Genomic DNA, 27,886 nt, shown 5'->3' with positions numbered 1-27,886 from the left:
TGTTTACAGAGGAGTCTCATGATCCTTCATGAGCAGTTCATTACAATTCTGTTGATGCCTAAACTCTTCTCAGCCAGTTTTATATCTTTTCAGCACGTTCTGCCTCAGGGAATATCGAGTCCCTCCATGGCACTCCCTGGCCTTATTACAGCCTCAGTTGTCTGAACGTTACTTCTTTCTAAGCTTTGAGGCCTTTGCCTTATTCTCATGTTCTGGGATGTCTTTGATCTACAAGTGCTTGACTATTCAAATCTATAGCCTAACCTATGGAGGTGCAGATTAAACAAGCAGGTGGAGTTAGTTCCTAGGGAGACGTTTCCTTCTCCCTGAGGGAAGTGTGTGGGTCTGGGGGGCTGTGCCCCTTACTCTCCTTTCTGCTCTGCGTCCAGGGGGAGCAGTGCCGTCCAGCCTGGAGGAGAACCTGTGTCGGATCTGCATGGACTCGCCCATCGACTGTGTTCTGCTGGAGTGCGGCCACATGGTCACCTGTACCAAGTGCGGCAAGCGCATGAATGAGTGCCCCATCTGCCGGCAGTACGTGATCCGGGCCGTGCACGTCTTCCGATCCTGAGGGCCTGTGCCGGCTTCTGCAGTGCCTTACGGGGACAGAGCTCCAGGTGTCTGGGCCCACAGTTGGCGGCTTGCAGACGGGCAAGCTAACCAGAAAATGCGCAGTGTTCCCAAGACCAGGGCGAGCAAAGATGCTGTGTCATCTCTGGGCATGCCTGTCTTGCTTCAGAGGTACACTGTGCGGCTGGCCGAGCCCCAGGCCAGTGGAAACTGGTACAGGTCGCACAGGCCAGTCCCTGTTTCGGTGATCTTGGGGTGACGATGGTAACTGATGGAGAGGACTTTCCAGAATTTCGACCACATCTTCCTCCCTTCCTCTGCAAACCTAAACAGTCTCACTCCTCCTCCTGTAGCCCGCCCACCCCCTTGAGCGGCATTCCTTGCTTTCACCCACCAGGAGTCCTGGTGGGAACGGCTCTCTTCCTCCCCGGCACACCTGGATTCATTTCTGGTCTCTGTGGCTCTCTGTGCTTTAACTGACCTTTGCTAAAGTCTCTTGATACCTTACCTAAAATTCATTTGTTTCTTTAGACCAAAAAGATGGTAGTTTACCAGACCAATAGTGATCCTCCCAGGGACAGCAATTTGGACCAGTAAACTTATTTCTGGTGAGAAATGAAACGCAAATGCAATTGGAAAACCTTCAGTCATTAAGAGTTGCTTCCTTAAGCGCTGGGATGGGAAGCTATCCCTCTCCCGAGCTGACCTTGGGAGTCAGCAAAGCATCTGGCTTTCAGACTGCTGGGAGATTCCAGTCTGTGTGACAGTACGTGGGTCACCTCTGCTTCTCCTCCTGGGGTCTGACTTTGTGCCATCCTCAGTTGATGAGGAAAAGGGAAAGCGTTGGGTGGAAGCAGTGGCTCTCTGCTTGGCTTTGACGTCTCCAGTGGACAGCCTTAAACGATTTTCCCCTGAGCAGAGGTCGCTCTTGCCCATGGAGGTTTTAAACATGGTCTCACTTGAAGACACAGAGACTTAGGCAAAGGGCCTTACTCTACTCCAGTCAGACAAGCATGTAAGACTGAGCACTCGGAGGCATCAGCCCTCGAGCAGACAGCTGCACGTCTCTGTTCCCCAGGTCGACTCCCATTTCCTTTCTCAGCCTGCTCATTTAGGGGCAGGTCAGGAAGAAGCATTCCCTTGGCTCTTTAGGAAGGGCCGTGCAATGAGTGAGTGTTGTTCTTGAGCCCTCTCAGGGTCTCTTCACCACTGCAAGAGCTTAGGTTTGCTGGAGAAGCTTAGCCAAGCACAAACATATATTCTGTGCAGTATCAGAAGAGCTGTGTGCGCCACCATTACCGTTGGATGAGCTATGCAAACCCTCAGACAGCTGAGGGCTTTGGCAGTCACCCCTACCCCCACCCCGTGCAGCTGAGATCTCTCAGACCAGAAGAAGCAATCATGACTTTGGAAAGCAGTGGGAAACCTGTAAGGGCACCTGTTGGTTGGTACAGGATATGCTTAATGCTTTCTCTCCATCAACCACTAAACCACCTACCTTGACATTATACCAAGTCCTAGTGTGATTCTGGGCTACAGCCTTTGTAGGAACTGGGGGAGGGATGGAGATTTCCCTGTAAAGACACCATCTTTCTGCTGGACAGTAAATACTATAGTTTATGGTGCCTACCAGTTTAACAAAGAATTCAGCTACTCCTTAGTTTCACTGTGAAACAGGTCTGCACATAGCAGCTCAGCGACAACCCAGCAATAACTTCAGGGCAGAAGCTGGCTGTTTCCCTGCTTAAAACTTGTTTTCTCTGCTGAGGCCTTACCACTCCCTACCTCCCAGTTTCCCTCTTAGACATAACAATATCCTGATGGTTGGTTTGTAACCTCAGTCAGAATCAGAACTGATGTCATTTACTCTTCTAGGAGAACTTGCCTTTAAGTCTTCTAATCCCTTTTGGTGAAGGTTTCCATTTAGAAGAAAAAGTGTTAAAACAACCTAACCCTAAGCAACCCCCCTTTGTATCTTTATTACTACACCAAATAAAGGCTGGGAATTCTTAAGATCCCATTTCAGTTACTATCTAACCTACGTAGCAAACTTGATTTTTATCCTTGGATGCTCTCTCCTGCCCCTCACGGATCCTTGGTCTTAATTACCATGGAAACATCCAATTCTTCCATTATCCCTGGCTTTTGCTGATTGTTCGGAGATTTCAGTTGTGACTTGTTTTAAAAGATAGGACAGCTGACTGGTTCATAATACATTGGAATAGCTGGATCGAAACTAGAAAGAATAAGCTGTACAGGAATTAGTGCTCAATGTATATTGTATAAATTTGTTGAAATCTTTTGGACGTGAATGTGTTATTTCAAGTGGCTTATATTAAGATTTTCTCAGACTTACCTGGGTGTTAGACCAAACCCAATTGTGTATTTTTTGTTACAGAGCTCTGCTTTATAATTTTGTAATAAAGTTTCAACATAGATGCCTGTCCGATCTGGTGTGAGGACGCCAGAGGTAAGACTGACATGCGTTCACAAGCCACAGGCTAATCCCAGGCTGTATGCACATAGCCCTGCTCTTGTGAGATTGCGTTATTTTTGGAGATGCTTGGGTCACGTGGCCTTGGACATGGAAAAGCCTAGAAGAGGATGGGAACTGGGCGGGAAAAAGGACCAAACCCAGATAGCAGCATGAAGGGAGTTCAGACACGGACAGCCATCTGGTAGAAGCAGACCTTAAAGATGTGGGTGGGAAGGAGTCTGAGGGCAGCTGGGGTGCCCAGGTGTCTTCAGGTGACCCTGGGAGATGGCTGGAGTTGTGGGAACAGCTGTGTTGGCTGGACTGTGGCTCAGAGGTTGGCCCGGCCTCGAGGGCAGGGTGCCCTGTGTCTCCAGGCAGGTCGGTATGCCTGTTAGAGCAGGTGCACAGGGGAGGGGACTCCTGAGAGCACAGCCTTTGGGAGAGCCGGACTGAGTGCAGATCTGCCCTGTGACTGGAGAAGGAAGGAATCTTGCCAAAAGGGCGTAGAGGCTCAAGGCTGAGCCACAGCACTTTGTCCTCGTTGTTCTGGGAGGCTGACCCATTCAGCACCCAAGGTGACCTCTTGCCTGCTGCCAACCAGCAAGTAAATAAAGGTTCAAAGGAGGGCAGGCCTCCAGCACCCTGCTGGGGAGGTTTAAGATGATGTTGCTTATGGTCTGTGAAGTACATGGATATAAAATCATACATAATCTCAGCAGCAAAGAGAAACATAGATCAGAAAGACTGGAAGGAAACCACACCTTGAATGGTGAGCTGAAGGTAACACACCCAGCGAGGTGAGGAGGGGCCGAGCTCATGACTGAAACGACCCCCTCTGCTGCGTGGGTGCACCCCTCTGGAGACCAGCCAAGCCAAAGGCAAAATCCTGGGAGGAGAGCTCTGTCCAGCTGCTTGGCCTGAGGAGGCTGGAGAGGGGGTGAAAATTTATGTAGGTCAGTGCTCAAGAGGAGCAGCAGCTTTTGTCTCCAGAGGATAGAATAAAAACTGTCTTATTCTCCACAGTGAAGCCAGACTGAATGGTGCCCATTCAGAAACCCCAAATGTCCTGGCCTAGTGTCAGGGTGCCCCCTCCTTTCCTCCTCACACACTGCAAGCAGCAGGTGGGAACCCAGGTCAGACAGGCTGAAGCGACCTTAGCTGATTACCCTGGAAGGCAGGGGGTAGGCAGTGGCCCCTGCTTAGCCTCTTGACTCAGGTATGCTCCAGAGCAACCTCACTTCCAGGGGTCGGACAAGCAGCCTGCCAACTTGTCGATAAGCAAAAACAGGATGGACCCTTAGAACTAGATGGAAGCCAGTTCAGAACCAGATGCTGAGGTGAGCAGCCTGCACTCAGACCGGAGTGCACACAGTAACGCGCGGGCGTGAGGCTGTGGTGGTGTGTGGCAGCCCTGTAGGCAGAGGCCAGGGCCCACCCTCCCAAGCAGGGTCAGGACCACACACCTGGGCTTCCCAATTCCAGGTCACCATGTGTGCAGCTGCACCTTCAGTTCACTTACTCTTTTCAGCAACTTCATGATTTAGGCGCACTTCCGGCCTGTATGCCTCTAGGGTTACAGCTGTTTAGTTTCAGGGTTTGCTTCAAACCAGCTCTGTCTGTACCTGCAATGTCCACGGTGAGCGTCATTAGCCTCATGCGACTTGAAGCTGATGAAGATGTAAATTCAGCTCCTCGGTTGTGTTACCGGCACGTTTCACATGCTCAGCAGCTGAAGGTGGTTGATTCCCGTCAGCCAGTGGTTTCCAGGACGCTTCTTCCAGTGCCATAGAAAGTTCTACTGAACTGGACTCGTCTATGCTCAATTGTTTTCTCTTTATTCAAATAAATCTACCTCAAGTGGCACAGGAGCCATTCTCTGTAAGCAGGCTGTGGAGATCTGTCCTCAGCTGGGTTTCCAAAGAGCTTTTTGGTCTTGTTTGCAGGTGGGGTAGGGGCAGCTCCTCCTGAGCCCGTGGCCCCGGAGCCCACACCACCTCCCTGTCCGTCCTTCCTGGTCCCCTCCCTTCAAACAGGACCCACACACTGTTTAATAGAACACGGAGAAGTGAGACATAAAAATCCATTTTGTTTTCTTTCAGATACAATTTCATTCCTGGCAAAAATGGCCAGGCGGAATACAAGTTTTGCCCACTATAAGCATCTGAGGATACTCTTTTAAATACAACTTTAAAAGGAGCCTGGAAGTAGAAGGGGAACTTCAACAGCCAGCCTCCCCTCCATTCCTTAATCACTAGAATTATAGGAGGTGTTTGGGGAAGGACACAGATAACTCTGAGAGGGTTCCATTTTTTTTTTTTAAAAAAGCTTTTCATAGGGAAAAAAAAAAGGTCAAAACCAGCACCCTATCTGAAAGACCTATGTAAACTGGCACCTGACTTCAGTGGTGGCACACAGCAACTCACTCCAGTCTGGAAGACAGTAGGCGGGGCTGGTGGGCTCTGGAAGATGCATAGCTTGGAGAAGAGAGCGGCCCCCACCCTGGGTTCAACCGGCCACCCGCCCGCCCCGAAGCAGTGCGGCCGGGAGTACACACGAGGGAGGGGCAGGCGGCAGTCCTAGCAAGGAGCCACCAGCCTCCGTTTCCGGATACACGCCCAAATCCACTCGGGGGAGACCTGCTGGGCCTCGGGGTTCCTGTCCCCGCCACCCAGCACGTGTGTGGCTGAGCCCACGTCAAATTCCTGTACCAGGTCCCCATCGAATGCCACAAAGTAGCGTCTGAGGCGGCTGAAGTCTGGCGTGGAGGGCGGCAGGTAGAGCCGCACTCCAGTGAAGATGTCCAGCAGCACCTGCAAACGCACAGCAGTCAGGGCTGGGCTGGGGCGGTTGGCTCTGACCCCGCTCGGGAAGGAGCTGAGAGACAGAGACTGGCGGTCAGGACACCGGGAAAGTGTTTACAGGAGAAAAGGTAACGCCTAAAACCCCCATCCTGGGATTTCCCTGGGTGCTCCAGTGGCGAAGACTGAGCTCCCAGTGCAAGAGGCCCAAGTTTGATCCCTGGTCAGGGAACTAGGTCCCACATGCTACAAGTAAGGACCCCGTGTGCCACAACTAAGATTTGGTACAGCCAAGTAAAGATAAAAAACCCCAAACCCCCATCCTCCAGCCACTCCAGGTTATGCAAGACCGACATGCCTTTCCATCCTTGCTGAGAGGAAGAGAAGGGCGAGGGAACGGGTCCCCCACGAGGGACCTGGAAAAGGGGAAGCGCAAGTCTCAGGAACCACCCAAGGACTGGTGGGCAGGGCCTGTGGGCCCGGAGTAATGCTGCCTGACCCACGAGCAGTCTTGTGCGCGCCGAGGGTCCGGGAGCCCTGCTCGTGACTGATGGGCTCCAGGGCTTCAGGCAGGGGAAAGACCGCAAGGTCCTCTGGGTGCCATGGTGACGGTTCAGGGCCTGGGTGTCGTGACCTCCACGCTGACTGCCTCGGGGCGGGGGGCGGGGGTGGCACAGCCTCCCTGTGGTGACCAGATGCCAACACCTCTATCTGCCTCTGAGCCAGCAGTGCCTCCAGGGTGGAACCGAGTTACTGGCCTTGGTAAGTGCTCAATAGTGGTTGTCAAACCAAACTGACAACGGAGTAGGAGAGGAGAGGAGGAGGCCGGTCAACTGAACCAGCGCCCTCTCCCGCTCCTCACTGGCTGGCCCTGTTCACAAACTCACACAGCTGCACTCCCACACCCAGGCTGGGTTTTCTCCCCTTTAATGGCAACCGGGATTTGGGACCGGCAGCTGGGCAGGTCCCTGCAGCCTGTTGGCTGCTCTATCTCCTGCCTGTGGGCACAGCTCTCCTTCCTCTCCGCTTGCTGGCTGGCCGCCTCTGCAAGGCAACGAGAGGGCACAGGGTGGAGCCAGCGGACTGCGGCCCTGCCCGAGGCCAGGGTGCTGCTGGAGGGCGGGGGCGGGCAGTCAGCCTGACCACACATTGCCCATCGCGCAGTGTCCAAATGCAAAGGGCTGGGAACACGGGGCGCTCACCCTCACCTTGGCTTGGCACGGGGTCACATCAGGAGCCTTCCGTTTCACTCCCGCTCTCACAGGGGAGGGCTCTGCAGCTGGCAGGTTGCCTACAGGCGAGAGCTCAGGGTGAGAACCACGAGAGGGCAGAAGCAGTGATAATGGTCCCTGAAGTCAGGGGAGCTAAGAGAAGGGCAGGCCCCTCTGATATCAGCACGGGTGAGACAGGAAGGGCTGTCCGCTGAGCCCTGAGCTCAGAGGCGGCTCATCCCCAGCTCCCATGGGGTCTCGGGGGCCCTGTCTGTCACGTGTGCAGAGCAGGAGGGTAACCCGCAGATCAGCGGCTAGCCGTCGGTCGGATGCACACACAGCAGGAACGCAGCCAACGCCAGCTGCAGTGGACAGGGGGTCCCAGGACCTCAGGGCTGGGCGGGGAGATGGGGTCCCTGTCCACTCCTCAGTGCCCCAGCCCCTCCCTCCTTACCACCTCTGCTGGTGCAGCCGCCCGGCTTGCCCCCAGCCTTCTTGGCGCTGGTGGGAGGCTGCTTGGGGGAGGCTCTTGGGGCCTTGTGAGGCACAGCCGGCCCTGAGGTGCCCTCGTTCTCCCCACTGCTGCCCCCTGTGGCGGAGCTCCCCTCGTCTCCGGCCGTTATGGCGAAGGCCGCGCGCTCCTTGGACAGCTGGTACAGCTCCTGAGAGGGGGAGAATGTCGCGTTACCCCTCCTTTCCCAGCCTTGGGGCTCAGGCGGTCTGTGTGGTGTCTTAGGTGCCCGGGCTGAGGAAAACGAGGGGAGGAGGACCGCAGCAGGCCAAGGGAGCCGGCCTCCTCGGTGCTTTTCTAGCTCTGGCCCAGTTTCTGGAGTAATCTGCACAGATCACTGTTCTGTTCCCCAGTTCTTCTCAGCAACGTGGAGATTGAAGCCTGGGGGGCAAGTCCTGCCCAGGAGGCTGAGAGACAGGGTCCAGGGCTGCCCAGGGGGCCTGATGCAGGCAGAGCTCTCTCCAGGGGCCGCACTGCTCCCCTTTTCTAGTAACTGCCCTCCTGGCCCCTCTCAGCATGCTGGAGAAAGGAGAAGGGGAGGACGCAGGGGGTCAGGTGCGCTGGGTGCCAGAGCCGGGAGAGGGGGAGCAGGACACGCGCAGCCCAGTCGCCGGCACCTTGAGTTGGGGGAGGGTCGTGGCGGACTTCCAGTCCTTATCATCACGGATTCGGGTGCAGCGAGGGAATCGGATGGAGATCCCATCAGCTGTGTGAGCCTCAGATTTCGAGAATTCAGCCCCTGTGATCTCCCACACGGCAGCTTTCTGTCAGGAGAAGTCAGGTCATTCACTGGTTAAGTAGAAAACACCTTCCCATCAGGTAAAAGCAATGCTGATGCTGCTGTTTAGCTGCTAAGTTGCGTCTGACTCTTTGTGACCCCATAGACTGCAGCCCGCCAGGCTCCTCTGTCCATGGGATTCTCCTGACAATACTGGAGTAGGTTGCCATTTCCTCCTCCAGGGGATCTTCCTGATCCAGGGACTGAACCTGTGTCTCCTGCTTGACAGGCAGATTCTTTACCACTGAGCCTCACCTGGAAGCCCAGCTAAAAGCAACAGAGCACAGTTACAACTGAAACAGCAGTGGATAACAGCAGGGAGACAAGTTCTAGCCCCACTGCCGATGCTGTGTGGCCTAGGGAGCCCTGTTTCTTCCCTGGGCCTCAGCTCTCTGTCAGTGCAGGAAGGACTGGGCCAGGCCGCGTGTGACTCGAGGAAGGAGAGGCCCTTCCTGTCTAGTGAGGATGCCCCTCAGTGTTGACTGGTCTTTTCTGTGCCTGTCCCCTGGCTCCCCATCCTGGGGTGGACTGTCAGCGATGCTGAGATGACGTCTCTGTGGCAGTAGAGTATGTACAAGCTCATTTTGGGGGCTGGAGGACCCCCGGCCACGGGATAATACCTTTGGGTCTGGAACGATGAAGTCAGGGTAGTAGATCTTATTGATTTTCAGCCAGTTGGGTATCTTGCTGGGATCCTAGAGGAGAAAAGATGCTGTCCTGGGCTGTTGCCAAAACAGGACTTAAACGCGCTCTTGGTTGCAGGCTTGTGAGAAGAGGTGACTTATCACAAAAGGCTGCCCCTCACCCCTGGCATCCTCCCTGCCCAGAGAGGCTGTGGCCTGGATGGCACACAGGCCAGTTTCCACAGGGTAGGTCCTCAGAGGATTTGAGGGCCTAACACTGCTCCTATGCAAGCAGCAGCCCTTTTCTGTGGAGACAGACAAATGAGACCTACAGCTTCCCCGCCATGCCCCACAACACTGCCCGTCTCAGAAATGATGGCTGGTCCAGAGGCCAGGGCCCCAGGGCCCCCTCACCTTGCTGATCTTCACCATGTCCAGTTCCGTCTGCAGGCGGGCGAGCGTCGCGTCGTCGTGGCCTCCTGCACACTTGGTGACGGTGCACCACTTCTGGCTGCTCGGGTCATAGCAGCCCATGAGGAAGATGGACATCATGCCACCTGCGGGGAGGAGGGACTGGGCTGAGGGTGGGGGGGCACCTGCCGGCCTTGTGAGAGGCAGCCTGCGGAGGAAGGGGCCGGGGCCTCAGCGTCGGAGCCCTGGAGATCACCTGGATCCACACTAGCCGTGTGAGGTTAACCCTTTTGAGTCCCAACTTCAGTGAATTCGGGACAGTCACACTGAATGCTGGACTAAAAGGAGCTGAATGGCGTCTGGCACCCAGGAAAAGATGCCACGACTTCTAGTTCCTCAGACCCCAGCTTCCCCTCGTTAGGAAATGGAGATTTTCCCTGAGGAGAAAGCCACCAGGCCTTGGAGAAACAGTGGCTGGTGTCTTTTTGGGCCGGTGAGCTCAGCGCACTCTCGCCTGACCTCTCCCTGCCTGGGTCCGCAGCGCTCCCTGTTCCTGCCTGAGGCAGCATGGGCAAGGTCAGGGCCCCTAAGCCAGAGCTCCAGACGTCACAACTGGCTGTGCTAGCACGTCCAGCCAGGAAAAAGGCCGGCCTATGCCTTGAGTGGTGCCTTTCAAAGAAGCACCATCCCAGGGGCCAGAGGCCACCCTGACCTTTGCTCCCTTGCCCGTAGAAGGCCCCAAGCACCACCAGGTCAGCTGTGTCGGCCATGGCACCCTCGTTCAAATAGTCTTTCTTCACTTTCAGCCAATGACGCTTTCCAGGCTCATATGTACCCTGAGGGGAAGCAAGCAAGAGAGAGACCACAAATGAGAATGGAGGCTCTGCAAGGGCGGGTTTTTTTACCTGCTCTCAAGACACCCTGGATCCGTCGCAGTGCCCTCCCACTCCATCAAGGCACTCAGGACACAAAAACAAACCCAGCCTTTACATCCAGAATCCTGCGAAGGCACCCCCGCCAGCACCTCAAACTGCCACAGCCACGTCCTGGCCAGGGCGGAAGAAAGCAAAGGATGTGACCAACTTACCTTCACGTCCTTCAGCACCAGCCCTTCCAGCCCCTCTTGGATCACCCTGTTGATCATGTCCACCAAGTCGGAAGCTTTCTGGGGGAGAGCAGGAGAGACACTGAGACTGATGTGAGAACAGAGAAGGGCTATGGAAGCGAGGCAGAGGTGGTTCCTTCTCACACACTAGCCAAGTGCCTGCTGCAAACACCCTGACTTGAATACAAGGAACAAAACGGCCAGCAGAGCAGGGACCAACCAGAGCTGCTTCAGCGGCGACTCTGGGCGCCCACCTGGGAAGGACCTCTCACGCCCTGCCCTGCCAGGTGGGGACTAGCACACGAACACCGGCAGAGCCTGTCTTACTGTGCTTTGCTTTACCACATTTTGCAGATACTGTATTTTTTTTTTTTTTTAACAAAATGTCAGATAATGGTAAGCATTTTTTAGTAGTATTTTTAGTTAAGGTATGTACGTTGTTTTTTTAGACATAATGCTATTGCACACCTAATAGACTGGAGTGTTAATGTAACTTTTCTATGCATTGGGAATTCATAAGTTATGTGACTTATTTTCTTGTGATACTGCTTTACTGTGGTGGTCTAGAACCAAACCCACAGTATCTCCAAGGTCTGCTCGTATCCACATCAGCCTTCCTCTTAAGAAAATAACTAACACTCATCCTCCCAACCACGTCTGACCCATGCGGTGTTCTGCTTTGTTTTCAAATCACGAGGACACTGCCAAGGGTGGGATCCTCACTCACTGTGACTTGTTTCATTTCTGAGAACATGATCCGGTTGGGAATCTCCACCATGTTGTCATGAAGAAGCTTCCGCCGCTCACACAGAGGCCTGAGGGGGACAGGAGAGCTGAGGTCAGGCCAGGATGTTCCCCACAGCTCTGAGGAGAGGGGACAAGGATGGACTGGCTTCCTGAGAGGCCTGGGTCTGCCATGGCTCCGGGCCCTCGTGCCTATCAGTTCTGCCCGCCCAGGGTGACCAGGGCTCCACTGGGACCAAAGACTGATGGTATGAGCTGCGGCACAGAGTTACTTCATTGTTATAGGTCCTGTCTCTACCTCCTCAGCCCAGACAGACTGTGTAAACCCTGGTCCCGTTTGAAAAATAACCCTGACTCTCCTTCGCTGCACCCTGTCTCACTCCAGGCCCCAGGTGGGCTGTGCTTGGGTCAGCAGGCGGACAGGCCCCAGGACTTCAAGCCCAAACCCCAGCTCCTACCCTGGCAGTTCTGTCTCCCCCTGCACACTCAGGGCTGGAGGCGGGGGTGGGGGTGGGGGCAGGGATGCCTCTCTAAGGGAGGAGGGGGCCAAATGGTTTCTGGGACTCAAGAGGTCAAGACTGTGAGTTATCCTGAAGGTGGTCCCAACCACACAGCCTGACAATCCCAAGCTTCTGGTTGTCAGCCTCTCCCAAGACTAAAGCCTCTGAACTGAAATTCATCTGCCTTATGCACCCAGAGGCGCTTCTGAAGAGGTAAGGAAACCCTTCAGTGCTCGTAGTCGGTGTCTCGTCAAGAGTCCATTCTGCCTCGGGTGGCGGGGTTTCCTCTGACTTAAGCTTTCAGAGTCAAGATCTCGTCAGCATACTGGCTCTTCCTAACACTGAATGGGGAGCCGGCTGTGCAGTGATTGTGCTCCCTCTCGCTCCTTCCCACTGCAGCTCCTGGGCCCAGAGGCACTTGCACCAGCTCCTTGCCCTCTCTCCTTTCCAATCTCGGGCCCCCGCCTCCCTACCCAGGAATCAAAAATAGACTCCTCACCTATCCATCAAGCTGACATCATTGAAGTAGATACAATCAAAAACAAACAGGCAGACATTGGCATCCTGGAAGGCAGCTTTCTGTAAGGGAAAATGAGGTAGCAGGTACATGAGGGACACACGGGAGAAGCAGTCCACTTTCACAGACCCTCTGAAGTGTGTGGTACATAACGCGTGTTTGTGCTGTGAAGCCCCTGGGCCACAAGGGCACTTGGCAGACACATCCTAAGTGGAGACTGACCCAGTTATAAGCCAGGTGCCACTATAAGCTCTTCTTATGCAAAACACAAAAACAAAACATATCCAAACTTAGGGCTAAAGTCAGTACCAATCCAAAGATGAAGCTTGACCCTAAGTCAGCGACACAGCCCTCTGTGTCTGGACTGAAGGCACACTCACGCACACACTCACTCTTGCTCACTGGGCCTGAACCAGTACCTTGTGCACTCCCAGGGTCCCAAAGGGCAGTGGTTTGCCTGTCCTGTTGTCGATCAGGAGCACCTCAGAGTCCAAGATCATGCTGTGGCCCCCAGGGAAAGCCCGGGGGATGAAGTCCTTAAAGTGGGCCACCTGGAGGCAGAAGGGTCACTCAGAGGGAGCCAGGACACAGAGAGCTAAAGCTGGGCCCCGAGGGAACACGGAACACAACACGCGCCAGCCTGGCTGATGTGCAAACAGACTTAGGTCTTGGCAACTGGCCAGACAGGAACAATCAGCTGTTTCAGGACCTCGGCCCAGACCCTGGAAGAGGTCAGCTCACCTCGGGGTCAGTTTCTATTGGCTGCAGAGAATTTGCAGGAAAAAGGAAAAGATTGAAGGTGAAAATGAGGGGAAGAAGGGAGGCAGACAAACATGGAACAGAGGGAGGGAAGGTGGGCAGGCGGGATTCGTGCAGGAGAACAGACCAGTGGGAAAAGGAGGGAAAGAGAGAAATGGACTCCCTTAGGAGCAGTGAGAAAAATGAGGAGGGTCTTCACTAATGCTCGCAAAGAGGTCCTGCTCAGCTCTCAGAAACACTCAAAACTGACGGCCTTGCCTGATTGCCCAGGCAGGCGAGGCTGGGCAAGGGTGTGAGCGTCCCCTCCCCCGGGACTCTGAGCAGACAGAAGGGGGAGCAGGGACAGGAGGGCTACCCATGCCCCAGCTACCCGAGCCAGCTGTCCCCACTGCTTTTCCCTGGACAACCCCCAAGGGCTCCCAGAGGCCCCGGGAGCTGAGAAGGGCTGAGGGGCGAGGTTCTGAATGCCCCCCGATTAAGGGCAGAAGCCGGGGTCTCAGAAGCCCCCATGGGACTGTGTTTACGTCTGAATGTAAGCCCCTGGAGGCACAGAACTTCCGTCCTTTTTTGAAATTTTTCATTAAATGCTGGATGCCCACTACCTTCGACAGTGCCTGGTATAAACCCTTGATAAACATCCGTGGAACAGGGGACTTCCCTGGTGGTCCAGTGGACAAGACTGTGCTCCCACTGCAGGGCGCACAGGCTTGCTCCCTGGTGGGGGAACTAACATACTGCATGCTGTGTGGCGCAGACACAACATTAAAAAAAAAAAAAAGTTGAATACATTAATGACTGACTGCCTAACAGTTCTTTGTACCCGAGCCACGACATAGCTCAGGGGGAGCACACAGGACCTAGAAAGGCAGACGACAGGCACCAGCTAAACTCGGTGTCCTGGTGTCACTGCCCCTAGGCTCCACAATGGCTGACCCCCAGCTACGCTCTCGGGCTGTTCCTCCTGAGCAGCCCCACATTATTGGAAGATTCCAAAAATGAATAAATCAATACATTCTTCTATTGAACAAATACAAAACAGATTCTATTTTGCACCAGAGCTGAAATGGCAACGGAACACAGGCTTTGAGATCCTTAGAGACAGGTAGAAGAGTCCTGGCAGAAAGGAAGGGCTCTGTACCTTGTGTGGCAGGACGGGCTTGAGACTGCGGCTGAAGTAGCTGAAGTGGTCCCCCTTCTTATGCACCTGGACTCGCTCCCCGTCATACTTGATCTCAGAGAACATGCCGTTTGGACACTTCTTCATGGCATACTCGATGGACTTGCAGGCCTCAGCCTTGGGGGCAGGGGAGGGGGAGACAAGCCTGGAGACTTAAGGTGCTTTTCCCAGAGAGGTGGCTCGGCAGGGACAGCATGAAGCCCGGGGCCCCTCAGCCAGAGTGCACCCTCAGGGCAGGAGGGAGTGAAAAGGCTGGGCAGCGTCCTATTCTGATATATTGTTTTCACTTTATGAATGAGAAAACGGAAATTCACAGAGGTTATGTGCCCACTTTCTTTGACACAGCTAGTGAAGGGCAGGAATGAGATGTGAATCTAGACCCAACTCCAAAGCCTGGGTGGTAACCAGGAAGCCGTGTAACCGATTGTTGCTGTTTAGTCACTAAGTTGTATCTGACTCTTTGACCCCATGGACTGTAGCCCGCCAGGCTCCTCTGCCCATGGTGTTTCCCAGGCAAGAATACTGGAGTAGGTTGCCAATTCCTTCTCCAGGGGATCTTCCCGACCCAGGGATCAAACCTGCGTCTCCTGCATTGGAAGGTGGATTCTTTACCACTGAGCCACCAGGGAAGCCCAGTATAAGTTACGCCATGCATCAAATGAGACTGTGTAACAGATTCCAAAAAAATTCTTATAAAAATCAGAACGTCTACTAATGGAGGTGACTGGTCCTGTCCTTCAAGTGGAGATCTTACTATCTTGGTGCTGGCTATCCCAACACAGAACCCCAGACTAGGACTTCAGGAAAACACCACAAGGCTGTTTCATAGAAAGCAGTGTACCCCACTGAAACAATACAAAGGCTCTCAGAGCAGGCACAGCGGCAGGCGGGGACTGTCCTATTGCACAGGAAAACCCACGCCAGAAAGGAAATCCCATTTATCATGAAACAAGCAGAGGCCCAAGGAGAGCTGGTCTTCATTCCTTAAGCTTCTTCTCATTCCAGAAAAAAAAGGAGAGCCAAAGTACCCCCTCACATGAAGGCTGGCTCTGTCACCAACTCTCAGAGCTACTTTGGGGCATGTCACAGAGACTCAGGAGTTACTGCACACATCCCCTGACTTCAGGAAAGATGACAGATGAACTGCTCAGGGTAGACACTTCAGACACCATTCACGTAAGAAAAAAGGATCAAGAGAGACTAAGGACCTCACCTAAGATTCCACAGCTGGCTGAGGGCAGAGATGGCTGAGTTCTCAGGTTTTTCCACTGCTCACACTATCTCCCCCTCTGCCAGACTCCCCCAGGAGAAACACCCCCTGCAACTCTACTTTTCCTTCCCCCAAATCTTCCAGCCATCTTTCTTGCGGGGCCTTCACTATCATACCCTCTCAGATCTCACAGGGAAGGGTAGTAACCTCACACAGGAGCAGAAAGCAGGGCAAGAGCAACGTCCTTACCAGCATGGGCTGCACTGGGGTCATCAGAGAGGCCTGGACACTCAGAGCTCGTCTCTGGCCTGGCTCCTTCTCCACCTCCTGCTCGTTGCGGAGGACCCGCTCCACCACATCCTGCAGGTTGCGTGAGGCTTTGAAGGCTTCATAGGCATTGGGGTCTAGCGCATCTAGCCTGCCGAGGCCGACAGGGGCAAGGAAACAAACACCACTGTTCTTGACCTTACTGCTCTAGATAGCAGCAATATGCTGCAACATATCATGTCCAGCAACAACAGGACATAACCGCTTCCCCATATATTGGGACCCATGAATCCCAATATATGGGGAAGCAGTTATGTCCTATTGTCTAAAGACTGTCACAGGAGAAAAAGATCTTGGAAAACTCAGCTCTTTTGAGATACCATGCTACCTGGATGCTGCCCTACCAAAGAGGGGACTGGCGTGGGCAAGCAACTCATACTTATTGGACATATTCCCTGTGTTTGATTCTAACAACTCTGTGAAAAGGGTACTATTATCTCCCTTTAACATGAGAAAACGGAGGCTGAGCTAGGTCAACTGACGGGTCCCACAGGAAGGACGGCGGCAGAATCAGGACTCAAACCCAAATCGGGGCTTCCAAGTCTCCGACACCAGCTGACAACACAGGGAGTGGGCAGCTTCCACCATCGAGGACTTGGTACTTACACGTGTTTTGCCCCTGAGTTCATCTTCAGGTCATGCTTGATCAGCCTGATGATGCACTTAAGGTCATTGGCTGTACACCTAGAGGGATGAGGCACATGCAACTGACAAAGCTCTAGACTCCCACACCTTCCCTCCTAGTGATTCTGTCTCCCCAGGCCCATCCCCAGTGGGCAGTGCCCCACCTGGAGGCGATATCCTGCAGGGCCTGTTGCTGCTCATCCTCCTTGGTGAGCTTGGAGAGCCGCAGGAGGAATTCGTCCACCTCCTGGATGGTAAGGAGGCTCTTGGCAGCTGGAGGGAAAGACTTGCTCTGCTCAAAGAAGACTCTGATTGTCTCTGACACGTCACCCTGTCTCCAAAAACCAAAATACCATGCAGCAACCCCAAAGTGGCCATATATAACCCCCAAGCCCTCATGACTACAGGTGAATTAGAGATTTCAATCACTGCTCCTGTCCGAAACTCACAAATATCGACTTCACTGTTTAGAGAATGTATCCCACCCACAGCTCCTGGAAAGGGCACCTCCACCCACCACAGGATCTGGCCGCCTGCCTCAGCTGAGAAGTGACGTAAGAACTAATGCAGGGTCAAGCCAATGTGAGTCCTGTTAGAATCTGAACTACGAGACAGACACAGTCATCAGATTACGGGGGTGTTTGGACAGCAACTTTCTAGATGTCAAGGCTGGAGTCATGAACAAACCAAAACTGAATGGCAAGCCCAAGTTATAAGGGGAAAAAAAGCAAGGAAAAAACAGGGCCCAGAGGGAATTCCCTGATAGTGGGTAAGACGCTGAGCTTCCAACACAGGGGTCACAGGTTCGATCCCTTTTAGGGAACTAAGACCCTATTAATACATGCCACATGGTAAGGCCAAATAAAGGCCTAGAACAAGAGCCCCTGGAGAGAGAGTGGGAAGTCGAAGGTCCACCCTCGAAGTCTAGGTCTTTCTCTCAGGCTCAGCAGTAATCTAAGTCCAGTCTTCAGAATCTGGTGAAACTAACAGCTGTAGCCTCCCATTCAACTCCTCTCATAATGAAAGCTTGCTCAAGTGGGTTTCAGTTTTCTGAAACAGTATGTGCTCTCCCAGGAAAAAAAAGAGTGCAGGTGACTGGCTCCGCAGAACCCCACTTGGAATCCACCTACCCTCCCCTTTCTCTGACCTGCTCTAGGTCTCGTGTCATGTCATCTGAGTTGCAGTTAAAAATGCGGCTGAAAAGCTTCACAATCTGCTTATCATTCAAGTTGTAAACACTCTTAATAACACCCGGCAGCAGCAGCTTCACTGTTAGGTACACGTCACCGTGGAAACCATCTGGAGGAGACAGAAGAAACCTTTCTTGAGACATGGAGCTTAAACAAATAAATACATAAACTCGAAGAACCAAAAGAGATGTCTGCATTGCTGGCCTCGATGTACAGGCCCTCAGGGGAGGGTGTGCGTTTCACCACGGCAGCAGAGGCCATGGCATTCGGCAGCTGGGGGTCTGTGTGTCTGCTTCCCCGTAGCCCCTGGATGAACTCCTGCAGGGCAGAGCCATGACTTTCACTGTTGTGTTCCCAGTGATGGGCACATCACAGATGTTCAACGATCATTTTTTAGACAAATGAAAAAGAACACAGTTGGGAGATTATATTCCAAGCTGTGCAAGTGTCTCACAAAACCCAAATCAAACAGGAGAGTGAATTTTCCTTTTGGTCGAATGGGATAGGTTCTTCTGGCCTCCTACGGGGCAGAGTAAGGAAGGAAGAAAGATGCCCGTGTGTTTGGAACAGATCTGGCTACACAGTGAATTTCAAGACAGCAATATAGCAGAGCATTAAACCAAGCACGAGGCCTGTGCAACTGTCAGTTCACGTGCCCATAAAGCTGGCCATGACTCTGAGCTCTCAAGAGAAGCCCATCCAGGATGCTAGAGGCCCACCTCCTGCTGAGCCTTTCTGAAGGAAGTCCTGGATAATCTGGGTTTTCGTGTTGTAGCTAGGATTTTCAGCCACCATGGCACACAACTTCCGAAACTCACGCAGCAGACAATCCTTGTGTTTCGGGTCACATTTGCTTGAGGACAGACTTGTCTTAGGGGTCTTAGGGGTAGGGCTGGAGTGGGCTTCCCCAGAGTTGTTGGGCTTGGCTGTTGGAGAGACAAAAAGGGAGAGATGATTCGTTTTGCCTTGCTGAAAAGGAAGCAAGAGAAACTAATAGGCACTCTGCTGTTCTCTATGTGTAGCTTCACTTAATCTCCCCAAAGAGCCCTTTGGGAGCAGATATCATTGTACTATTTTGTGGGTGAAAAAACAGAGGTCAAGTGATTTCCTCAAATCTCCCAGCTATTAAGAGTAAAGAAACAACCGCCTCACACTGAAGCAAAGGACCAGCTGATGTGTATTTCTTACATGAGTGCTTACTGAAGAACAAGGGCCATTTTCAAGCCAAGAGTGGTCAGGATGATTTCAGAACAATTGTAAAGCTGAACCCAGAAAAGGTGGAATCAGGGAGGAAAAAGAAATCAGGGACGCCTTAGTTACTCTGAAACTACTGCTACTGCAGATTGTTGGAACTGGAAGAAACCTTAAAGATGATCTAGTTCAACCTCTTCTTATTGGTGAGGAGACCAAGGCCTGAGGAGAGAAGCATTCCCAGTCGCTCGCCACTAGCCCCCTGCCCCTCCCCATCACCCCCATCACCACTTTTTCTTCTTTCTTCTTATAAAAACAAAAGGAGGCTTCCCCCGTGGCTCAGTGGTAAGGAATCTGCCTGCAATGCAGGAGACTTGCAGGAGACATGGGTTCAATCCCTGGGTCAGAAGGGACTCCCTGGAGAAGGAAATGGCAACCCGCTCAGCATTCTTATCTGGAAATCCCTGTGGACAGAGGAACCCAGCAGGCTACAGTCCATGGGGTCACAAAGAGTTAAGACACGATGGAGTGACTAACAACAACAACAATAACGAAAAGTTCTAGATTTGGAACTTCCCTGGTGGTCCTGTGGCCGAGACTCCGTGTTCCCAGTGCAGGGGCCCAGGTGTGATCCCTGGCCATGGAACTAGATCCCACAGGCTGCAACTAAGACCAACACGGACAAATACATAAATAAAAGCTTGAAAAAAGGTAAGCAACAAGGGGGACTTCTCTCCAGACACCCAAACAAGTGAGCCTGTTACCTCCTTGTGACCATTTACAAAGTAAATTTCACCCTGAAAGCTTGCAGCAGACAGCCATTACCACGCTGTCTGCTGATATAAGTGTCTTCTTGCCTGGGGTTTGTAAGTTAGAAATCTATCCTCATCTCTGACCTGGCATTTAAAGAGGACTTTGAGGGACAAAATCTCCAAAGTGTCACTGTTCGGCAGCTTGGAAGAAACAGAACACCCGCCCTCCCTGAAATTCCCTCCTGAGAACCAGGCTATTCCAGAAATACACCTGAAGTCTTCCGTATTTCTATCTTTGGCTGACCACTAGGCAAAAACCAAGGAAACCTCAGAGTTTAAAAATGTAAAAAATCTAATGGTAACAATAACTCTGTATATGAGACAGCAAAAAGAGACACTGATGTATAGAACAGTCTTATGGACTCTGTGGGGAGAGGAGAGGGTGGGAAGATTTGGGAGAATGGCATTGAAACATGTAAAATACCATGTAGGGAAGCGAGATGCCAGTCCAGGTTCAATGCACGATGCTGGATGCTTGGGGCTGGTGCACTGGACGGCCCAGAGGGTTGGTATGGGGAGGGAGGAGGAGGAGGGTTCGGGATGGGGGGAACACATGTATACCTGTGGCAGATTCATTTTGATATTTGGCAAAACTAATACAATTATGTAAAGATTAAAAATAAAATAAAATTAGAAAAAAAAAAATGTAAAAAATCGTAGAGTCAGGCACTGTTTTTGCAACTTTCTCTTCTTTATTCTTGTGAGACACCGTGGGGTCCACAAGGCAGGCGCTGCCATTCCCACTTCACAGATGACGCCACAGAGGCTCAGACCAGGACCCAGGTCTTCTGACCTCAAGTCCGGGCTTTTTTGACTCATACAGAGCAATCTCCTCAAACAACTTCTGAGCTCCTGAGTTTTGACTTTATTTTCTTTAGCTGAGGCAGTCAAAAGAATGTGTCCAAATAAAACAGGTAACAAGGTGGAGGGTAAAAAAGCACAGGTATTGAAGTTAAACAGACTTCAGTGTAACTATTAGAAACTCCATAATGATGCCGAGCACTGGTCTCCTCATTCATAAAATGGGCCTAATAAAAGTACTCCCCAACGTTAAATGAAGAACAAATGGAACCACACAGGCAAAAGCCCCAGCCCAACACCGTCTGCTACACAAGGACATGCAGGACATCTCGCTCCTCTACTTTCACCTCCAATTTGGGCGAGTGGAGGCATGCAATTCCTCACGAGTCTTCCATTATCAAAAAGCAAAGATGGGACTTCCCTGGTGGTCCAGTGGCCAAGACTCCATGCTGCCAATGCAGGGGGCTGAGGTTTGATCCCTGGTCAGGGAACTGGGTCCCACAGGCTACAACCAAGAGTTCAAAGGCCAAAACTAAAGATGCTGCCTTCCACAGCAAAGAGGAACGATCCCGTGTGCCACACTAAGACCTGGCGCAGCCAAATAAGTAAAAGAATGTTAAAAAAAAAACAAAAACAAAACCCAAACAAGGAAGTAAACAGCAGGTTGTAATAATGTCTGATCCATGTAAGCTACTTCAAGGGGAAAAAAGTCTTGAAAGAACAAACATCTTTTTGCTGCAACAGAGATTAAAATATACAAAGAAATGCTATACATTGTGGGTTGCTGAGAATTAGCTGGCCATTACCTCTCTGCTCAGATGAAAGCAAATTACAGTTGACTCTTGAAAAACATGGGTTTGAACTGCATGGGTCCACTTACACACACAGTTTTTCAATAGCAAATAAGTACTATACAATCCGCAATTGATTGAATCCAGGGATGCAGAACTGAGGGTATGGTGGAACCATGCAGAAAGTGGAACCTCGGATAAAGAATTTCAACTGCGCAGGGGATTTGGAGCCCCTAACGCCTGTGATGTTTAATAGTCAACTGTATTAAGCAGGCTAGATGGCACAGAATGGTCACTCTTAACCAGAGTACCAAATTTTGGTCTCCCGGGATACCTAATTAAAAGGACTGCAACAGCTCACGTAGCCCTAACCTATCTTACCTGAAAAGCCAGAAAACTTCCGGGGATTGGAATTGGTGACAAATGAGGCACCTTTCACTGGAGATGCTACCTGGCCAGTGGCTGTCAACTTAGCCTGGACAACAGCTTTCTTCTTTGGTGTGCTTGTTGCCTTGGAAGATAGATCTGTAGGACCCCAAAAAGAAGGGAAAATATCTTTCAGTGAAAAATCCCTGAGAAAGCTTTCAAAGACTCTATCAATTGCTCTTACAGCCTGGCTAGGTAAGTTACTACCATGGTATTAATTGAAAGGTGACTGCTGGCTGGCTGGTCGTCTTGACTGGAAGTAATAGGTATTAGGGTATTGGGGAGAAGGTGTTCTAGGGACAAAAGACCCAGTTATTCTTTACTTTTATTAGTAACTTAAATATTCATCAATACTCTCCACCCCTATCTCACATATAACCTTCAGATTATTCAGAGGAAGTCAGAAATCATGTGTCAACAGATAAAATGTGAGGACCTCAGCTTATGGAATTAGCCCCAATTTAAAGATAAACAAGAAAGTAAAATGAAGTTGGATAAACAGAGCATGTTGATCTGGTACGTGCAGGAAAACTTGCAGCTGCTGAGTACTTGAGCTGTGTGACAGTTTAACTCTCCCTCGTATTTTTCTTCCTCTGAATGAGCTGGGTCCGGAAGTAATAAAGGGTGAAGCCAATGGCTAAGGCTGGGCAGGGCGGGAGGGAGGCTGGAAAAAAAAATGTATTAGTTTTCTCCCTGAAGTCATTTTCCTCTCAAAGAAAAAGGACAGAGGTCCATTTTAGTCCCCCTATACTGACTAGAACTAAACTGAAGACATGAATATTACAAAGACACTGAAGGTCAGAAAGGACTAATTGGATTTATCAGTGTCAGATTTCTAAAATATGCATACATTGGAATACACGTATATGTGCACATATATGTTTTTGTGTATATACAAACACGTATTTTCCAGTTCTGTCTGCTGAAAGGGCCCAGAAGCAAGGATATCTCATGCACCCAGGGCACAGAGCGTCAACATTTTTGTCTCTAATGCCATTTCCCCCACTAACAGGAACAAGGACTCTTCAGAGAAACGGCTGATTTCACGACTGAGATAGGTAATCCTAAGAGTGAGCATACTGTTAGGCCAGAAAGCAAGGGAGTACTTTAAAACAATTTTTAAAAAGTGATCTGGACATCAAGGACAAAAACTAGCTCAAAGGGGTTCCCAACTGACCAAATATGGGACAATTTAGCACCAAATTAATAAAGTACAGGACAATGATAAGCCACCAGGAAAAAGTAGCAATCTGAGTCCATACAGAAAATAAGTTGAGAGAGAAAAGGGAGTAGTGTAGGTACTCTTTTCTTCAAAAATGTCAATGTCATAAAAGAAAACAAAGACCTCAGAGATGTTCCAGATTAAAGGAGGCCAGACTCGACAACTCAGTGCAATACCTGATCTTGTATCAGGATTCCATACTGAAGGGAGAGAAAAGTTATAAATTATCTGATCAACTGACAAAACTAGAATACAGACGGTAGATTAAAGCATTATATCAAAGATAAATTTACTGGTTGATAGCTGTATTACAGTCATGATATCCTATTCTTAAGATATACACATTGAAGTATTTAAAGGCAAAGGACCATGATGCATGCCCAAATGGTTCTGGGGGAAAAAAAGTCACCTGTGTGGAAGGAGAGAGTAACAAAGAGAGCGAAAGAGTGAGCACAAACATGAACACAAATGATCAAGCAGAGAGCAAAATGTTAACAGGTAAATCTGAGGGAATTCCCTGGAGGTGCAGGGGTTAGGACTCTGCACTCTCACTGCTGAGGACCTGGGTTTAATCCCTGGTCAGAGAACTAAAATCCCACAAGCCTCACAGCACAGCCAAAAAAAAAAAAAAAAAAAAAAAGTGAACATGAGCATTCTTTGTACTATGTACTATTTTTATTCTTGCAACATTCCTGAGTTTGAAGTTATTTCTGAACAATAAACTTAAAGATAGGATGAAAGAAATTGGGCTCTACTCTCATCTCGTGGCCTCTCAGAGCCAGTAAGATGAGAAAGCAGTATTCTCCAGCCCACCTGCAATGTGCTGACTTATCTGCTCTTTCTCGTTCTCTTCCAGCTCTTCCCAGCCTTCCAGCTCGGTGAGGTCCTCAATTTTTTTTGTGGTGGCCCGGGCCCGCTCCAGTTTCTCAAACATGCATTTAATGTGGTACCACTCTTTCATATCGCCCCCCGACTCTGAAAAGGGATTGGGCACCACTTTGCCGATTCGGCATACGCCCTTGACAATCTTTTCCTTGCATTTTTTGCAGCCAGCCGTGCCACGCTTGGCGTAGTCCACACAGAAGCGTTGCTCTGCCATCTCACAGGGGCCACTGCAGAGTCCCACATGCGACCCTGGCAAGTAAACAAGGCAGGTGGCACGTGGTTTTAGGTTGCTTTCCTGGAAGGACGGAACAGGCTTTCTTCTCTGGAGGAGGTGGTGTCCACAAAAAACTGTCTCTGACCACCGGCCAAAGTGTCTTATGTCAGGCCGGCGATGTTCTCGGAATAGGCACAGTTCTTTTTTCCTGAGTACACGGAGAGTTGGTGGGAAGAGGATCTTAAAAGCCAAAGTCATACAGCTGCACAGAAGGGGGAGAGGCAGAAAAGTGAGTTACAGAGGAGCTTCTAATTTCCTCAAAGGCTGACATCCTAACACAATAATCCATGCTGATCAACCAAACATTTCCTAAAGTATGAAGGATTTTTTTTTTTGGCTGCTGTCTGATCCCTGAACAGAAATCGTACTGGCGCCTCCTGCAGTGGAAGCTCGGAGTCTTAACCACAGGACCACCAGGGAAGACCAGGTATGAAAGATTTATTGCCTACAGGATGAACAATTCCAGTACAGGAAAATTCAGTCTGCAACAGGATGTTCAATTACCTAATTGAACATTTAGATATTATTTAATGTATATCTGCTGCTGCTGCGCTAAGTCGCTTCAGTCGTGCACGACTCTGTGCGACCCCATAGACGGCGACCCACCTAGTAAATCACAATCGAAAAAATTCAAGTAACATAAAACCCTTTCTCAGGCCACCAGTAAACCCTAAGCCTTAAAATGGATGGTGACCCTTTAGCATTCAGTTCAGTTCAGTTCAGTCGCTCAGTCGTGTCCCTTTAGCATAATAAGATTCTAAAGTTTCTTTTTAATCATCAAGAAAAATTACATTGGGAGTTCCCTGGTAGCCTAGTGGTTAGGACTCAGTCCTTTTACTGCCATGGCCAGGGTTCAAACCCTGGAGGAGGAACTGAGATCTCGAAAGCCAAGTGGTGCAGCTTAAAAAAAAAAAAAAAAAAAGACATTATTTTCAAGAAGTCTTTAATGTGAAATATAAAATATCTGTTATCCTCAGAAAATAATTAAGCCACTATATAGATTTGGGATTTAATCAGAAGCCCTATCTTGAGAGGCAATTAAATGGAGCCTAAAACCTAACCCCATGGTTTCAAATCCTAGCTCACTGGCCAGAAGACCTTGGTAATTTCCTTAATCTCTCAGTTCCTCAATTTCCTCAACTGTAAAATGTGGACAATAATAGTACCTAACTCAGAGAGTTGTCATTCTAAGAATAAAACCCTTATATAGTCAATGAAGCGATTATCCTTTAAGCAAAGGTTCCCTGTGTGCAATTAGCCGGGTTATAACTCTGCAACTTCAATCTGGAAATGCTGAAGTAACTGGACAGCAAGAATCAAAGGAGCTCAATCAATTCACATGGAAACAAGGACCATATCCACATAGTATCCCCCCACTTTCTTTTATCCTTACTTTCTAAAGTATCCTCCCAGTTCCAACTTTCAACAGACTAGGAGTTATTTTCAGCCTGCACCCGGCTTTGTCGTCAAATTGCTTGCGGGTGATAACGAAAAGCAGGCTTTACTTGCTGAAGTGAGACGTGATGCAGAGAACAGCAGGTAAATGGGAATCAGAGACGCGAGCACAAGTGTGACCGTGCAGTTCTGGGACTATGTTATCTTTTGAGAATTTCCCTTAACTTCCCCGAGTCCGCTTCCTTATTCCTAAGACAAGGAAAACATCTACCTCAAGGGAAGGGGGAAAATGACACTGGGTCCGTGGATGGGCGAATGGGAGTGGGGGGTAGGGCTCTGAACTCCCTTGCAAATGTATACAAAAGGTGCGCATTCAGCCTTGTACGTTTTGGGGGAGAAACAGTCAACATTTTCAAGAAACTTCACAAAGGGCTCTGTAACCCCTAGATGCTGAACCACAGAGTATGTGAAAGTAGAGCAGGCCCGTAAGAGGCGCTCAAGAAAAAAAAAACAAAAAACATTAGGGTCCACCACCTTCCTGCAAAGCGATTTATGAAAAGCCGCCTCCAGGACTCCAGGAGCCGGGGGGAGGGCACCTAGCCGCGCCCTCCCCTCCGCAGGGTCTGGGAGGCGCTGGGCCACCAGGAGGCACGGAGCCGTTTGGGGAACCCTGCCTGGCTCACAGGCCCCCCGCGGCCGCCACTCAGCATTTCCTCAAAGGGAGCCGAGAAGGGAAACCGTTGAGGCTCGAACGCAGCCGGGCCGGGAAGTGAGAGCCCCGCGGCCGCTGCTCCCGGAGGGGCCTCCCCTTTCGGGAGGGGGCACCGGCTCCCCGCCGGGGCCGCGGGGAGGGCGGGAGGCGGCGAGGCCCTCGACGCGAGCCGGAGGGGCGTCCAGAGCACAGCCCCGGGCTGGGCTCAAGGGGACGCGGCGGGAAGAGAAAGACTCCCGAGCTCCGCCCGCAGCGCACCGACTCGGGCGGCGGCTGGGCGGACCCGGCCAGAGGAGCCCCGCTGGGGCGCCCTGCCTCCCCGGCGTGGGGCCGCGGGGGTCCCGGGAGCCAACCCCCGCGGGCTCCCGGGGGGCCGCCACGTCACGGAGGGTGTGCCCCGGGGCTCTGCGAGCCGGCGGGCGGGGGAGGAGACCAGGGGGCTGGCTCCCGGGCCGCGCCGAGCCCCGCACTCCGGCCGCCCCCCTTTCCCGCAAGCCGGCTCCGCCGCGCCGCCTCCTCACCTGCCTTCCCGGCTCCGGCGCCACCTCAGGCCTCGGACCAGGCGCCCACATGCCGCGCGCAGCCAAGACGGTTGTAGTGCCTGTCTCTTTAAATCCGGGTCCTCGAGCTGGCTGCAGCACGCAGGCGCAGAGGCTCAGGCCCCGCCCTCCCGCAGCCGCGCCACGCGTCCCCGCCCCTTTCCTGCCACGTGGGAGGTGGCGCGGGTGCTCAGAGTGAGGCCCAGGGCTTAGGTGTTGGTCTTTGCGGTTGGTTCGCAAAGTGCCACTGCGGCGGGAGAAAGCGGAGGTCCCAGAATGTGGCGGCGCCCTGAGGCGCATCCTGTTCTCAACTTCTGGGAATTTACCCCACCCCCTTCCAATTTACCCCATTGGCTCTTAATGTTAGAGATTAGTCCTTAAAGGTACTGGTTGAGAGACTATATTGTAATGAGCTTGGGGAAAGCAAAGATATATTGTTTTTCTGCATTCTCTCAGTCTTGTGTCCCCCTCAGTCTTGTGGCTAGCACATGGTAAGTATTTGGCAAGTATTGAATTAAAAAGGGGCACTGGATAGATACAGATACAGTATTAAGGAGTCATGGGTACAGTAAACCCTTGATGGTGTGTTGTTTAAGTGTATTTATTTTAAACCTCAGATTAGCTTTTTTTTTTTTAAGGTCAACTTTTTGAGAGATTGTAACGGCTGTTTTTACAAAAGGATAGCAAACTCAGAGGAGGTGAGAGAACTTGTTCACGGTTTAGGAAAGGTAGAGCAACTGGGCATTGTTAGGTAAGCAAAGGTCAGACCCTGGGAAAAATTCTGTGGTCTGTAAAAAAGATCCTGTCCTTAAGACTCCTGGCTTCCACAGCAGAGGACGCAGGTTGGGTCCCTGGTGGGGAAGTATGATCCCGCATGCCCTGGAGTGCTTTCAAAAAATTTTATGGGAAGATCATGCCCTTTGTTATGTAGAGGATGGAGAGCCATTAAGGGCCTTAGGAAGCAGTGAGGGAATTAGTCCACCAGTGCTGGCTTGGGCAGATCATGAAAATGGAATGACACAGATCAGCATGGCACCATACAAGGGTGCATCACTGACTCAGTGGACGTGAGCTTGATCAAATTCTGGGAGGTGGTGAAGGACAGGGAAGCCTGGTATGTTACAGTTCATGGGGTTGCAAAGAGTCGAAAGACTTAGTGACTGAACAATACAAGGATCCCATAAAAATTCGTGAAGAGGTTCACGTTTTTAAGGAAAGTTTTCTGTTTTTGTTTTTTATTGTATCTCTATCAAACCATGGAGAAGGAAATGGCAACCCATTCCAGTATTCTTGATTAATTCCCATGG

General features: G+C 51.2%; 2 protein-coding genes across 8 annotated transcripts in view; one reads left to right on the top strand and one right to left on the bottom strand.

Moving 5' to 3' along the window:
- The window catches only part of RFFL (ring finger and FYVE like domain containing E3 ubiquitin protein ligase), a 77,358-nt gene extending 74,350 nt beyond the window's left edge, over positions 1-3,008 (top strand). For all 4 annotated transcript variants that reach the window (XM_070390462.1, XM_070390459.1, XM_070390461.1 and 1 more), the window contains exon 7: positions 390-3,008. In XM_070390462.1, coding sequence (XP_070246563.1) covers positions 390-571 — 182 coding nt within the window. In that variant the 3' untranslated portion in view covers positions 572-3,008. The remainder of the gene's footprint in view (positions 1-389) is intronic.
- Positions 3,009-5,112: 2,104 nt separating this feature from the next.
- LIG3 (DNA ligase 3) lies at positions 5,113-26,698 on the bottom strand. Of its 4 annotated transcripts, none has more exons than XM_014479404.2 (20): positions 26,562-26,698; positions 23,588-24,135; positions 21,508-21,651; positions 18,251-18,457; positions 17,489-17,640; positions 16,506-16,672; positions 16,324-16,401; positions 15,640-15,808; positions 14,142-14,297; positions 12,664-12,795; positions 12,227-12,306; positions 11,211-11,298; positions 10,466-10,543; positions 10,091-10,214; positions 9,382-9,524; positions 8,965-9,039; positions 8,184-8,330; positions 7,510-7,717; positions 7,053-7,135; positions 5,113-5,856 (listed from the first exon to the last, which is right to left on the bottom strand). In XM_014479404.2, exons 2-20 carry the CDS (start codon positions 24,129-24,131, stop codon positions 5,623-5,625), a joined length of 3,009 nt encoding a protein of 1,002 aa, XP_014334890.2. In that variant the 5' UTR covers positions 24,132-24,135; positions 26,562-26,698; the 3' UTR covers positions 5,113-5,622. The 4 variants fall into 4 exon arrangements, with proteins under 4 accessions (XP_014334890.2, XP_070246553.1, XP_070246552.1 ...); XM_070390452.1 differs by having other exon boundaries at positions 18,350-18,457; XM_070390451.1 differs by lacking the exon at positions 26,562-26,698 and adding an exon at positions 25,327-25,348.
- Between the last annotated feature and the right edge of the window lie 1,188 nt (positions 26,699-27,886).

This window comes from Bos mutus, chromosome 19 (assembly GCF_027580195.1).
Source record: "Bos mutus isolate GX-2022 chromosome 19, NWIPB_WYAK_1.1, whole genome shotgun sequence".
NCBI classification, from domain to species: Eukaryota; Metazoa; Chordata; class Mammalia; order Artiodactyla; family Bovidae; genus Bos; species Bos mutus.
This window is presented reverse-complemented; position numbering and strand designations above follow the sequence as displayed.

Coding starts and splice junctions, on each gene's coding strand:
- LIG3 (XM_014479404.2), bottom strand. CDS start 24,131: ATGACTTTGGCTTTTAAGATCCTCTTCCCACCAACTCTCCGTGTACTC. Junction 15,809..16,323: donor AACTCAGGGGCAAAACACGT/GTAAGTACCAAG, acceptor CGGCCTCGGCAG/GCTAGATGCGCTAGACCCCA. Junction 7,718..8,183: donor CGACCCTCCCCCAACTCAAG/GTGCCGGCGACT, acceptor TCCCCCTCTCAG/GAGCTGTACCAGCTGTCCAA.